A 13169-nucleotide genomic window follows, 5' to 3' on the forward strand; every position below is an offset into this window, starting at 1 on the left:
AAAGATGGTTAAGTTTCCTAGCCATAGACATGTGTTGCCATTTGATGAACGGGATTACATCATTAGAGAATGATGTGATGGACAAGAACCATCTGTTAGCTTAGCATAATGATCATTTAGTTTTTCTGCTATTGCTTTCTTCATGACTTATACATGTTCCTCAGACTATGAAATTATGCAACTCCCGAATACCGGAGGAACACCTTGTGTGCTATCAAACATCACAACGTAACGGGGTGATTATGTAGATGCTCTACAGGTGTCTCCAATGGTGTTTGTTGAGTTGGCATAGATCGGGATTAGGATTTTTCACTCCGTGTATCGGAGAGGTATCTCTGGCCCCTCTCGGTAATGCACATCACTATGAGCCTTGCAAGCAATGTGACTAATGAGTTAGTAACGGGATGATGCATTACGGAACGAGTAAAGAGACCTGCCGGTGATGATATTGAACTAGGTATGTTGATACCGACGATCGAATCTCGGGAAAGTAACATACCGATGACAAAGGGAACAACGCATGTTGTTATGCGGTTTGACCGATAAAGATCTTCATAGAATATGTAGGAGCCAATATGAGCATCCAGGTTCCGCTATTGGTTATTGACCGGAGATGTGTCTCGGTCATGTCTGCATAGTTCTCGAACCCGTAGGGTCCGCACGCTTAACGTTCGATGATGATTTGTATTATGAGTTATGTGATTTGATGACCGAAGGTTGTTCGGAGTCCCGGATGAGATCATGGACAACGAGGAGTCTCAAAATGGTCGAGACATAAAGATTCATATATTGGAAGGGTACATTCGGACACCGGAATGGTTCGGGTCATTTCGGATAAGTTTCGGAGTACCGGGGGTTACCGGAACCCCCCCCCCCCCCCGGGGAAGTTATTGGGCCTCATGGGCCTAGTGGTGGAAAAGAGGAGGCCGGCCAGGGAGTGGCGCACACCCCCCTAGCCCAAACCGAATTGGACTAGGGTTGGGGGCGGCCCCCTTTCCTTCTCTCCTCCTGCTTCGCTCCTTCTCCTACTAGAGATAGGAAAGAGGAAGGGAATCCTACTTGGACTGGGGAGTCCTAGTAGGATTCCCCACACCTGGCACACCCCCTTAGGGCCGGCCACCTCTTCCCTCCCCTCCTTTATATACGTGGCCAGGGGGCACCTAATAGACACACAAGTTTATCTTTTAGCCATGTGTGGTGCCCCCTCCATAGTTACACACCTCAGACATATCGTTGTAGTGCATAGGCGAAGCCCTACGTCGATAACTTCATCATCACCATCACCACACCGTCGTGTTGACGGAACTCTCCCTCGGCCTCAACTAGATCAAGAGTTCGAGAGACGTCATCGAGTTGAACGTGTGCTGATCGCGGAGGTGTCGTGCGTTCAGTACTTAGATCGGTTGGTTCGCGATGACGTTCGACTACATCAACCGCGTTACTAAACGCTTCCGCTTTCAGTCTACGAGGGTACGTAGACACACTCTCCCCTCTCGTTGTTATGCATCTCCTAGATAGATCTTGCGTTATCATAGGTATTTTTTTTTTGAAATACTGCGTTCCCCAACACATGGGGCCCACATCGCACCAGGGTGCTAGAGGCCCCTGGCACCCAGGTGGGTGGTGTGACCCACGGGAGTCCTTACACCGCCTCTCAGCTCTATAAATACTCAGATATTCCAGAAACCCTGGAGAGTCATCGAAACACAATTCCAGCTGCCGCAAGTTCTAGAACCATGAGATCCAATCTAGAGCCCTTTCCCGGCACCTTGCCGGAGGGGAACACGATCATGGAGGGGTTCATCATCCTCATTGGTGATCTTCCGATGATGCGTGAGTAGTTCACCATAGACCTACGGATCCGTAGGCAGTAGCTAGATGGCTTCTTCTCACTTTTTGATTCTCAATACAATGTTCTCCTCGATGTTCTTGGAGATTTATTTGGTGTAATGACTTTTTGCGGTGTGTTTGTTGGGATCCGATTAAGTGTGAGTTTATGATCAGATCTATCTATGAATATTATTTGAGTTTTCTTTGATCTCTTATATGCATGATTATTATAGCCTCGTATTTCTTCTATGAAACTTTGGTTTAGTTAGGCACCCTTGATTGATTTTTCTTGCAATTGGAAGAGGTGCTTTCTGATGGGTTCAATCTTGCGGTGTCCTCACCGAGTGGCAGAAGGGGTAGCGAGGCACGCATGTATCATTGCTATTAAGGATAAAAAGATGGGGTCTATTCCTACATGAATAGATCTTGTCTACATCATGTCATCATTCTTATTGCGTTACTCCGTTTCTCCATGAACTTAATACACTAGATGCATTCTGGATAGCGATCGATGTGTGGAGTAATAGTAGTAGATGCTGGCAGGAGTCGGTCTACTAATCTTTGACGTGATGCCTATATACATGATCATTGCCTTGGATATCGTCATAATTATTTGCTCTTCTATGAATTGCCCAACAATAATTTGTTTACCCACCGTATGCTATTTTCTCGAGAGAAGCCACTAGTGAAATATACGGCCCCCGAGTCTATATTTTATCGTATTGTTTTCAGATCTATTATTCCAAAAACCCAAAAATACCTTGCTGCACTTTTTCTTTAGTTATTTTCTTTTGTGTTTTTGCTAGATCTATTTATCCAATCTCATACAATTTAATATATCTTTTTACCTAGAGGGATTGACAACCCCTCTTTCGCGTTGGGTTGCAAGTATTTATTCTTTATGTGCAGGTACCGTTTACATAGTGTTGCTTGGTTCTCCTACTGGATTGATAACCTTGGTTTCATAACTGAGGGAAGTACTTACCGTAGCTGTGCTGCATCATCCCTTCCTCTTTGGGGAAATACCGACGCAGATCTAAGCCACGTCAGGCGCCCCTTGGGGCACGCCTCCCGAGCTTGTCTCTCCCTCGTGGCTCGACAGGTCTTGTCCCAAACATTCTAGGGTCTCTTCTGGTCCAGAAAAAAGTAATCCATAGTTTTTTATTCGTTTGGACTCTGTTTGATATTGATTTCCTGAAAAGCCAAAAACAAGTAAAAAACAATAACTGGCAGTGGGCACTAGGTTAATAGGTTAGTCCCAAAAATGATATCTAATTGCATATAAAACATCCAAGATTGATACTATAATAGCATGGAACAATAAAAAATTATAGATACGTTGGAGACATATCAGTGCGCCTGTTGTTGCCAGAATCTGATAGACCCTAGATCGAATCCCTTTGTTCTTTTTCAGCTAGCCAGACATCTTCCATGATGCAGTATCTTGATACGATCAAATAGCCCGGGGAATGTTCTAATGTGTCATGGTGTCAAGATGTTAGAGATGCCTTCATCGTGGCAATTAAAGCGGAATGCTGCTAAGGCCTCCGCATCACAGCAATCTGGGATTTTATTTTTTATGAACAAGAGTCTCATCCAAAACTGCTGGATTGTCTCTTTAGGTTTTTGTGTGACATAAGCCAAGTCCCAGACGTTAGTTGGTACTAAGTTATCGAGACAGTACGCGACGTGGGGGTGGGTGGGAGAAAAAAATTGATTCCAGTCCGATTTGACATTGGTCTCCCGAGAAAATCCTCTTGAGGATGGCTCGAAGGAGTCCTTGGGAAGGAACGTGAAAAACTTAATCGAGTTGCTTAGGTGAGAATTCAGATCCAAGCTCAAGGCTTGGCCCGTCCAGTTGTGGTTGTGATCCTCGAGCATAGAACCATCTTTTGGGTGGTGATCGTCTAAAGATCCTCGGCTGGATCCGAAGTCGCATCGTGGGTGGGGGGGAGGGGTCCGATCCCAAGATCTGATTCATCGGGCTTCAAGTCCTAGCGGTGGGTAGGAGTTTCAAAGCACTCCTAGGCCTCGGTTGAATCAAGGTTTTGAGTTTCTGGCATGATGGGCATGCCAACATGGATCTGATCGCTAAATGATGCTTCCATCATTCATTCGTGACCACATAGCGGGACCTGCACGGGCCACCAATGTCGGTGCTAAACTGACGGATCTCGGGTAGGGGTTCCCGATCTGGTGATCTTGGCACGATGGTAACATGAAGAAAAAGGACACAATAATCACCTAGGTTTGATCCCTCTCGAAGAGGAAAAACCCTACATCTTCTTGTATTGTATTGATTGTGGATGGAGTACAGGATGATCTACCTCGAGATCGTATGAATGAGTTCTAACCTCTAAAACCTGTAAAACTTGCCTCTACAAACTAAACTCCTCTGCTTATATAGGCACCGGGGGGTATCTAGGGTTACAAGTATGTCGGCTACAACTAGGGATAACATGTCGATCATTTGAATGCGCCTTGAAGTGTACGCCAAGTCTTTGGAGGATTCCATCTTGAGTACGCCGGGGGCCAAGGCTTGTGTGGCCCATTCTTTAGTTTCCAGTGGGTCCTCAGCCCGGCCCATGAATGGCAAGCTGAAGTCGTGTGCACCCCAAATCCAGGACATCGTCAACTGGGGTGTCAGACGCGTATGTGGCGGTGGTTCGGACGCCCGCAAAGCTCCCCTGGTTTGCATCCATTTTGCGGGATTTCGGATAACCGGACACGTCCGCCGACTGATGACGTACCATGTTAGATGGTTTGCGGCATTCAGGCAGCTTAGTCCGGACGCTTGTGGGTCCGTGTTGGAGATGTCCTAAGAGCATCTACAACCAGACTTCGAAAATTTGCCCCCCTAAACGTTTGCAGACACACCCGAACACGACCCCGGATAGATCTAGACGGCCCTCAGATATCCTATTGTACAACCACACTCCGCATATCAAAACCTCAAATACATGCAAACTCGTGCACATCGATCATACACATGAATATCACATGTAAGTAATATTTGTTCATAGCGAACATACATAGTTCAAACATGAAATTTATTTGAAGTGCACAATTCAAACATTAAACTCATTGGTTTTCATTGTGGTTTCACATATGCTCCACAAAACAATTCAGTAGTTGCATGTACATCTGTCAATTTCAAAGATTCTGATGCATCTCCAAAAAAATCCAGAATATGACCTACATCTTGTTTTGGGATGTGGACTTGTACTCCGAGCTTCTCAATATCATGAGTTCGGGCTGCCCCCTCACCCTCTTCCTCGACAATCGTATTGTGCAAAATGACATATTTCATCAACTGACACAAAGTCTCTCATTCCCACATCAGTGCAACTCCACGAACAATACCCCAACAAGCTTGGAGCACTCTGAATGCTCTCTCCGCATCCTTCCTAGTTGCTTCTTGCATTGTTGCAAAGTGGCTTTGTCTGTTACAATGGGGATCAGATATGGTCTTCGCAAACGCCGCCCACCGAGGATAGATGCCGTCGGCAAGGTAGTATAACATATTGTAGTTGTGCCCATTGACGGTGTAGTTGCACGGCAGTGCTTCCCCATCAGAAAGTCTCTTGCATAGCAGAGATCGCTGGAGCACATTGATGTCATTGTGAGAACCAGACATGCCATAGAAAGCATGTCAAATCCCCAAGTCCCTTGATGCCACTACTTCTAGTATGACGGTGCCTCTTTGGTGTGACCTTGGTACATCCCGCACAAACCTTTGGGGTAGTTCTTTCATTGCCAATCCATGCAATGAACTGACCTGGCATAAATGGTAAACTTCTTGCCGCTCCAATAGCCATCGAACTTTCTATATCTTGCAGAGTTGGCTCTCTCATATACTCTGCCCCAAACACCTTCCCCACAACGTGGGCAAATCTCATAGTGGTACCAAGGCATGTGCTCTCTCCCATCCGAACCATCTCACCAACAGTATCGGCAGCGGTACCTAATGTAAGCACTCTCAGTGCAGCCGTGCATTTCTGCAAAGGAAAGAATGACTGTTTTCCACAACAATCATTCTTAAGCCTGAAGTAGGGATCATGTGCCTCCACTCCCTCCACCATGCGCAAGAAGAAAGTATGAGCACGCGTGAGCGTCAGCGAAAAATGTTCCAAGGAATGTTTGTCTGGGGTAAAGTAGTCCTTGTAGAGCAGTCGTGCGCCAAGGATCCTACCCCGGTTGAAAACTCTTCCCGCTTTGATTGAAACCTTATAGTTTAGAATGTGTTCCACTTCCCTCTTCATTCGTTCTGGATGTTCATCATCATCTTCTTCGTCGTCATCCAAATCAAAGAAGACCTTTTGAATTAACTCATCAAGCTCCTTGTCTTGACACTCCTCATCCGACGAACCCCCCATAATCATCGTTTTGCCTACAAAAGAATAAGAAAACTGCTCGGAAAATTTATTGAACACACAGAAGGCAAGGTGTAATATGAGAAGAGTCGGACATACTCCAACGACATTCGGGGCGGTGTGACTGGCAAGGAGGAGTTTTATGGTGGTGGTGGCGGCGGTGAGGGGTTAGGACGGTGGTGGAGTTAGGGTGACAACGCAGCTAGAGGAGGGGTGGCGCCGACGAGGAAGAATAGAGAAGAGGAAAAGAGTTGATCGGGCTAGGTCCGGGGATTTGATTAAATTTGTGATGGGTCCTGTCTGTCGGATCCAACGTGACGGACGCATCCGGGCACATCCAGGCCTTCCTAGATATGGACTGGATATGGGATAGCTGGGTTGTGATTTTTTGATCGGTTACTGACCAGACCGTTTGCCCGTACGTATAACATATAATTGGCATGTGAGGAGCCCAGCCGTAGACGCTCGAAGTCCCACCACACGAAATGTAGCTATTGATTTTCTTAAGAAAAAAGATAGCACTAGGCAGGAAGGCTCTTTAATTTGCTGCTGACTTGGATGTCATGTGCTGTGCAGGCTAAGTAGTGTGTAGTTAGCATGAAATGAGAAAGTGGACACGAGGGTGCGACGAGGAAGTCGCCAAATTTCTGGCTTGAGAGCACGTTACAAACCGCTGATCGTGCTTGTCCGAAATTAAAAGTGCACATGCATTTGCTAGCACGTCCACCTGCTCACTCATCGGAACAAACCGTGGTTCATCGACCAGTTTACAGCACAACTTCTTGTAAATACCCTACTGCCACCATGCATAATTGATCAAGTCCGCGTAGTGCCGTTTCTACGTCAAATAAACGTAGTAGTACTAGTAGCATGCATCCAAGCGAAGTGCAGAATAAAGAGGACGAGTCTAGAGTGCTTCGTACACTGGGTCTGAAAGCGGGAGAGTCTCCCAAAAATTGTCTTGGACGTTCCAAAAGCTACCGCCGAACTCAGACGGGAAGAAGCGCGTCGCCGACGCGCCCACATCGACCGTTTCGTGGTGGTCGGCGGCGACCCAGCTCAGGTCGGGGTAAGGGAAGCTCGTCTGCGTGTACTCGTCGCCGACGGTGGAGCTGGCGTGGCTCGTCGACGCCGACACGGACGATGTCGCCTCGCTCGTGGCTGGAAGCTGCTTCTGGTGCCCGGGCGCCTTCTTGTGTACCCTGGTCCTCCAGTAGTTCTTGACCTCGTTGTCGGTCCGGCCGGGGAGGTGCTTGGCGATCTCGGCCCACTTGTTCCCCAGCCTCGAGTGGAGCTCCCGGATGACCATGTCCTCCTCCGGCGAGATGCTGCCGCGCCGCAGCCCCGGCCTGAGGTAGTTGAGCCACCGCAGCCTGCAGCTCTTCCCGTTCCGGTTCAGACCTGATCGAATCGACACATCATCACAAAGGCAAAAGAAATCTTTATAAGCTTCGACCGATATTCAACTGGCAGCAATGCACTACAAAAACCTTGGCAATTAATCAATGTTGATCGAGTCTACTCTTACCAGCAGAGCGTGCGAGGTTGTCCCAGGAGCCTTCCCCGTGGTGGGAGATGTATCCGACGAGGATGAGGTCCTCCTCCAGCGTCCACGGACCCTTGCGCACCGCCGGCTCGCCGGCGCGGCCGCACATCATCCTGGCCATCCTGGTCAGTTTTTCTCCCTCTCTCTCTCTCTCGGGAACAGAGGAGCCCAGTGTTGTGTCGTCCTCGGTGAAGCTGAGCAGGGCAGAGACGAGTGTTTGAATTTTGATCGATCGGAAGGCGTCGGTGTTTATATAGGCGCGCCGAGGGCGGCATTGGTAATACGTAGAAGGCACGTGCAATGTAGAATGTAGTAGGAGTATTAGATTAGAGCCACGTGCCCCTAACTTGCTGTTAGCCTGGCATTTGCAACATGGCATTGCCATGTTTGGAGGAGGGCAGGCCTGCTTTAGCATTATTTTGATGTGCTTCCATTTGGGGAGGGCGAGTGCATGTACCCCAAACCTCATGGATCGCAAGTGCTACGAATCTACACCCGGGTTAACTAGAAGAAGAAACTTAATTAGAAGAAAGTTGAGCTCATTGTTTCCTGTTCCATTTTCGCCTCACTGCTGCAGTGCACACTCGACGGTGACCAAAGGACACGTACAGCTGTAACCCCGTCGCGTCCACCAAGTCCAAACCAAACCAGAGGAGAGGATAGATCTCATCTCATCACCCGAGTGAATGTGCGCTCTCGCTTTCTGTTGGCGATGGAACGATCGATCGAGTCGACAGACGGGGCCGAGTCGTTTCAATCACGCACGTGCGGCGCCGATGCTTGGCTCTCGCGGCGCCTCCTCGCCACTTGCTGCTTGCCCGAAACGGAAGTGATTCCCATCCGACTCGTCCCCGGAACTGGTTAGGCGACATGCCGGATTTGGGAGGGGTCACCGTGGAGTGGATTGATTGATAGATAGATGTGCTGTGAGGCCGCTGCGGGCACGTTTTTCCGGTGGGAGTAAAGAGGCACGTCGCTCGCGAAAGAGACTTCCCAGCTGAAATGAACATGGCGCGAGTTGAGGGTAGCTCGTATGCTTAGAATTCGTGTGCTAGTAGAACCAACTCACTGGGTTCAAGTTCACTAATGTACGCATTTTTTTTTGAATTTATTTTTGTCTTTTCCATGATATTCTTTTATTGGGAGGAGACGTTGTTACATGACGCTTTCCGATCCAACACCCCCAAGCGATCAAGATTTCTTAGATGAGGCACTGAATTCTACCTAACCTACGAGAAGAATGAATGTGGTAGATAGTTTGCGCCACAAGTACAAACTTAACTCAACTGACATGAGATTCCCTCCCTCCCAAGGGACAGGATTACACGCCACCTTGGTGGCCCCCGGATGTTAAAAATCAGCTTTCTCAAGATGATGGACCAAAAAATGCGGCACACGGTATATCATAGGGAAGGTGGCACACATAGCCAGGAAGCTCCGCACCACCTTGTTATTGTCTATGCCAGCATATTTATTTGACACCTCAAGCCTCTTATCAAAATTAGTCACTAAGCAGGTGACCTCCGCAAACTCATGTAGGATGCCCATGAATTGCTCAATGTCCTCTTTTTATGGGCGTTGTTGACATATAGAGAGGTTTTGAAGGACCATGCCCCCAACCTGGTAAAGATGGCCTAATCAAAGATTCTTCTTTAGGGCCACGCAAGAGAATTTTGTGCCTATGTATTAAGAAGGGGAGGAATAATGGTTACATACAGACTAGCCGAAACCAAAGCGGTTAGTCCCGCACAAACAAAAACAGAAAGACTACACTCCCGCCTCTTCGCGTGCTCTAGCTATTAGCCAAAGCTCCAGCTCTGCCTTAGCCTGACTAACCACCTACGTGGTGGAGGACGCTATGTTGTCGAACACCCGGCTATTCCGCTCCAACCATATGAAACGAAGTGTGACTGTCACTAGGGAATTTTTGTACTTGTGTTGTGCCTCCGTCGTCGCCGACGCCGTCACGGCTGGCCACTAGTTGCAAAGGCTATCCGTGGGCATCCGCGTGTGAGCGAGAAGGTCTCGAGGCCGTAGCATGTTAGCCCACACGCACCTAGAGAACGGGCAGCGGAGCATCAAAGATTCTGAAAGGGCTGGTCGCAAGAGCAAACAATAGGTCACCTTGGCACGACCCCTAGCCATGCCTCTTGAGATCGAGGGGCTGCCAGTAATGAGAACCCTCAAAGTAGAAGAGCGAATTATCCTAACCAACAAGGATATCATGCTAGGTGGTGGATTTTTTATCAAATCCGCGGGCAGCGACTATTTTTTTATGTTGCTATAACTTATACATGGAGTTCGTCAAGACATAATTTGAAAATTGCCCACATGGAGTGACGGTGTGACCTAAGGATATACTACTTGATTGGATTCTTTCATGGAAAAATGTATCTCAAGAGGTGATTTGTGGCACGTATATTTATAGCCGTCAGACTGTCTCGTGATTCGTAAGTTGGTTTATTCTTTGCATGTGTTTTAGCCCTTAATTACCTTCGATGGGGCGATGCTTGCAACTTTTTTAGCTTTTGGTAGCTCCACCATTCCTCCGATGTTTTCTTTTGACTTTCAAACTTCAATTCATTTTGTTTTTTGAACTGAAAACTAAATTTATAGTTCGTTTGCATATTTGGTTTCCCTGTGATGAGGGCTTTGAAACAAGACCACTTTTGAATACCTTTTGACAACTTTTCAAAACTTGACAAGTTTCAACTACTAAAACTTAACGAATGATAAATTCATAAAGTTTCAGAAACAAAAACTTAACCCCGCAACCCTAAAACCCTAACCCATAACCCCTAAACCCACCATAAAAGCAAAATACAAAACCTGGTAAAAACTTAATATTACGACCAAGTATTAATATTTGAAACTTGGCAAAAGAATTAAAGTTGTCAAAATGTATTTAAGATTGATCTTGTTTGAAAGTCATCATAGCAAGAAACACGAATATGCAAATGAAATATAAATTGTACTTTCGCTTCAAAAGATATAGTAGATTCAAATTTAAAGATGAAACAAAATATAAATTGGACTTTCAGTTCAAAAGATATAGTGGATGGGGTATGCAACTCTGGCGAAAGTTGCCAAAAAGCACGCATATGGATAAGTAATAAATAAGGAGGTATTCTGTTTCCAACTATAGTTTGTGTTTGCCAACAAAGCAAAAAAAAACATGGAAGGCACATACATGGCTGAAGAGTCAATCTGACATAAGGTGACAGTTCAGCAAAAAAAAAAAATTGAATTACTTGCAACAGTTCAATACTAGTTTATCCCACGTCTGTCGTTCTCCAGACTGCTTAAAACCCTTCTCCGTTTGCAGTTTCCACACCTTCGTGTTCAACTTTGCAACAGCTCAATATAAATTTAAAGACATCTCTCCCTCCCACCTTCTTTCCTCTCCATTTGTATCACTCAGCCGTCTCGACGACTCTTGCCGCCGGCAGGTTCCTAGCGCCGATAGCCGTCGTCCTCAACGGCGCATAGATAGCCGCTGGAGAGTCGAGATCCTCAGGTTTCCATCCCCCTCCCTTCCAAGGTGAGTCCGAATTATTCCTGTCTGCGCCGAATTTGACATGCCCATGCGTGGTTAGTGATTTCTCTTATCAGGACATTAGTCCCGCGATTTGCTTTCTTGCGACCCAATTGCCTGGTAATGCTCTAAGAAGCATCGATCGTTTCGTTTTCCCGCGTCTCTTCGTATTTGATGAACATGTTAGTTCCGAAGCCGAATGTATCGCTGATTCGATTCTATCGACCTGTTGCATGCCTATGCCTAAGTCGCCACTGTTTATTTGTGCAAGGAAGAGATGAAGAGGGAACGATTCGTAGTGGTCGTCGTCACGAACGTGTTTTCAGAAGGGAAAAGGAGAGTTCAGAGACGTGCTTGCCACATCATCTGCCAAATATTTTCCATCAGACCTAGGACTGATCCTCTCTTCTTCTGCTGAAATGATTTGTCTTTTGTGTGTAGATATATATCTAGTAGCTGTTTTGTAACAACTATACATTTTAAAAAGCAGTACACGCGGTTATCCGGCCAGCACTGCGCTGTCGTTCAAACCAAAACCAACCATGAGTCCATCGCACCGGGTCTCCAGTCTGCTTCACAGACTATAATATCATGCTGGCGTGACATTGCACTACTGAATCATAGCTTAATGACTGTCTCCAACCCATCGATAACGACATTCGCTGACCACGTACTACTTCATCTGTTGATTCCAGGCAAGAAGTCAGCGACTCCTCTCATACTGGCCGAGTCTACGTACCGTCGGCGCGTTCGGCCGGCGGCAATGGCGTCGTCTCCTCCGTACCGGTTCCCCGCACTCTGCGAGGAGGAGCCGACGCGACGCTCCGCCAGGCAGTCATGCGGGACATGCGGCGCGTCGGCGGTGGCCAACTGCGTGGCACTGTGCTGCTGCCCGTGCGCCGTGGTGAGCTGCTTCACGCTGGCGCTCGTCAAGGCGCCCTACATGGCGGGCCGGCGATGGGTCAGGCGCGCCAAGACGCGGCGTATCAGCAGGGGCGTGCTGCGGAAGACGAGGCGCGTCCGGAGCCTGGACGCGCAGCTGTACCAGGTGGAGGGGCTGGGCGGCGGTGGCACCGCCGCGCAGGCGAGCAAGGAGGAGGACTGGGGCGGGCTGGGCAGGGCTGCTGCCTCGGGCTGGTGGGAGAATACCAACGATGTAAATTTGCTCGGGGATGGCAGGATGAGGGTGAGCGTGACGGAGAAGGCGTGGATGGAGATGTACGACGTCGGCCTCTGGGGCTTCGGCCGGCTGTCCTTCTCGCTCGCCAGAGACGCCGCGCCCTCGCCCGCCGCGCAGGTGGTCAGAGACGACCCACAGCCCCAGGAGGATGGCACTGTTGCTCCCGGGCGGTGACAGAGTTTGTGCGGCATGCCACGCCTTGGCTAATTGTTTTGTGCTCCAAACTTTGTTGCACGCGGTGAGATTGTGTGTGGTTTGTACGGAAATACGGAATGGACAGCTTGTTGGTGATCGACAAGCACCGCTGTTTTGAAGCGTAGATTCACTTATTATGGACTACATACAGAGCAAAATGAGTGAATTTATACTCTAAAATGCATCTACATGCATCTGTATGTGATCCGTAGTGAAATCTTTACAAAGACTTATATTTAGAAATGGAGTTTGCATTGGAATCTCAAAAAGACATATATTTAGGAACGAAGAGAGTACTGTGGTAGGCCGTACACTTGGGGCCAGTTCTTTTCAGGCAAGATTCTACAGAATCGAATCAGGATTCTAAAAAATTCTCCCAAAATCTGCTTCTCCCAGAATCTATCGTCGAGTTCTTTTCAGAGATTGTAGTTTGAGATTTTAGAAACTGTTGTGTATTGAAATGTCTGTACTACCCTTAGACAGAATTTGTTTGATGAAATGTTAACAGAT

The 13169-nt window shown here is 47.6% G+C and overlaps 2 protein-coding genes across 3 annotated transcripts; one reads left to right on the forward strand and one right to left on the reverse strand.

The window, feature by feature from the left end:
* Window positions 1–6735: 6735 nt before the first annotated feature.
* LOC147979951 (MYB-like transcription factor EOBI) lies at window positions 6736–7988 on the reverse strand. The gene is made up of 2 exons (XM_087516800.1): window positions 7732–7988; window positions 6736–7604 (listed from the first exon to the last, which is right to left on the reverse strand). Exons 1-2 carry the CDS (start codon window positions 7868–7870, stop codon window positions 7111–7113), a joined length of 633 nt encoding a protein of 210 aa, XP_087372926.1. The 5' UTR covers window positions 7871–7988; the 3' UTR covers window positions 6736–7110.
* A 3094-nt stretch (window positions 7989–11082) lies between these two features.
* On the forward strand, window positions 11083–12894 carry LOC147979952 (uncharacterized). 2 transcript variants are annotated; one of them, XM_087516801.1, is made up of 2 exons: window positions 11083–11290; window positions 11560–12894. In XM_087516801.1, exon 2 carries the CDS (start codon window positions 11913–11915, stop codon window positions 12636–12638), a length of 726 nt encoding a protein of 241 aa, XP_087372927.1. In that variant the 5' UTR covers window positions 11083–11290; window positions 11560–11912; the 3' UTR covers window positions 12639–12894. The 2 variants fall into 2 exon arrangements, with proteins under 2 accessions (XP_087372927.1, XP_087372928.1); XM_087516802.1 differs by having other exon boundaries at window positions 11980–12894.
* The last annotated feature ends 275 nt before the right edge of the window (window positions 12895–13169 follow it).

The sequence above is a fragment of the Triticum urartu genome, chromosome 3A (genome assembly GCF_056163025.1).
Source record: "Triticum urartu cultivar PI428250 chromosome 3A, HENAU_Tu73, whole genome shotgun sequence".
NCBI classification, from domain to species: domain Eukaryota; kingdom Viridiplantae; phylum Streptophyta; class Magnoliopsida; order Poales; family Poaceae; genus Triticum; species Triticum urartu.

Excerpts from the sequence above, each read along its gene's own strand:
- LOC147979951 (XM_087516800.1), bottom strand. The coding sequence starts at position 7,870 with ATGGCCAGGATGATGTGCGGCCGCGCCGGCGAGCCGGCGGTGCGCAAG. Across the intron at positions 7,605-7,731 it reads CAACCTCGCACGCTCTGCTG|GTCTGAACCGGAACGGGAAG; the intron begins GTAAGAGTAGAC and ends CGATTCGATCAG.
- LOC147979952 (XM_087516801.1), top strand. The coding sequence starts at position 11,913 with ATGACTGTCTCCAACCCATCGATAACGACATTCGCTGACCACGTACTA.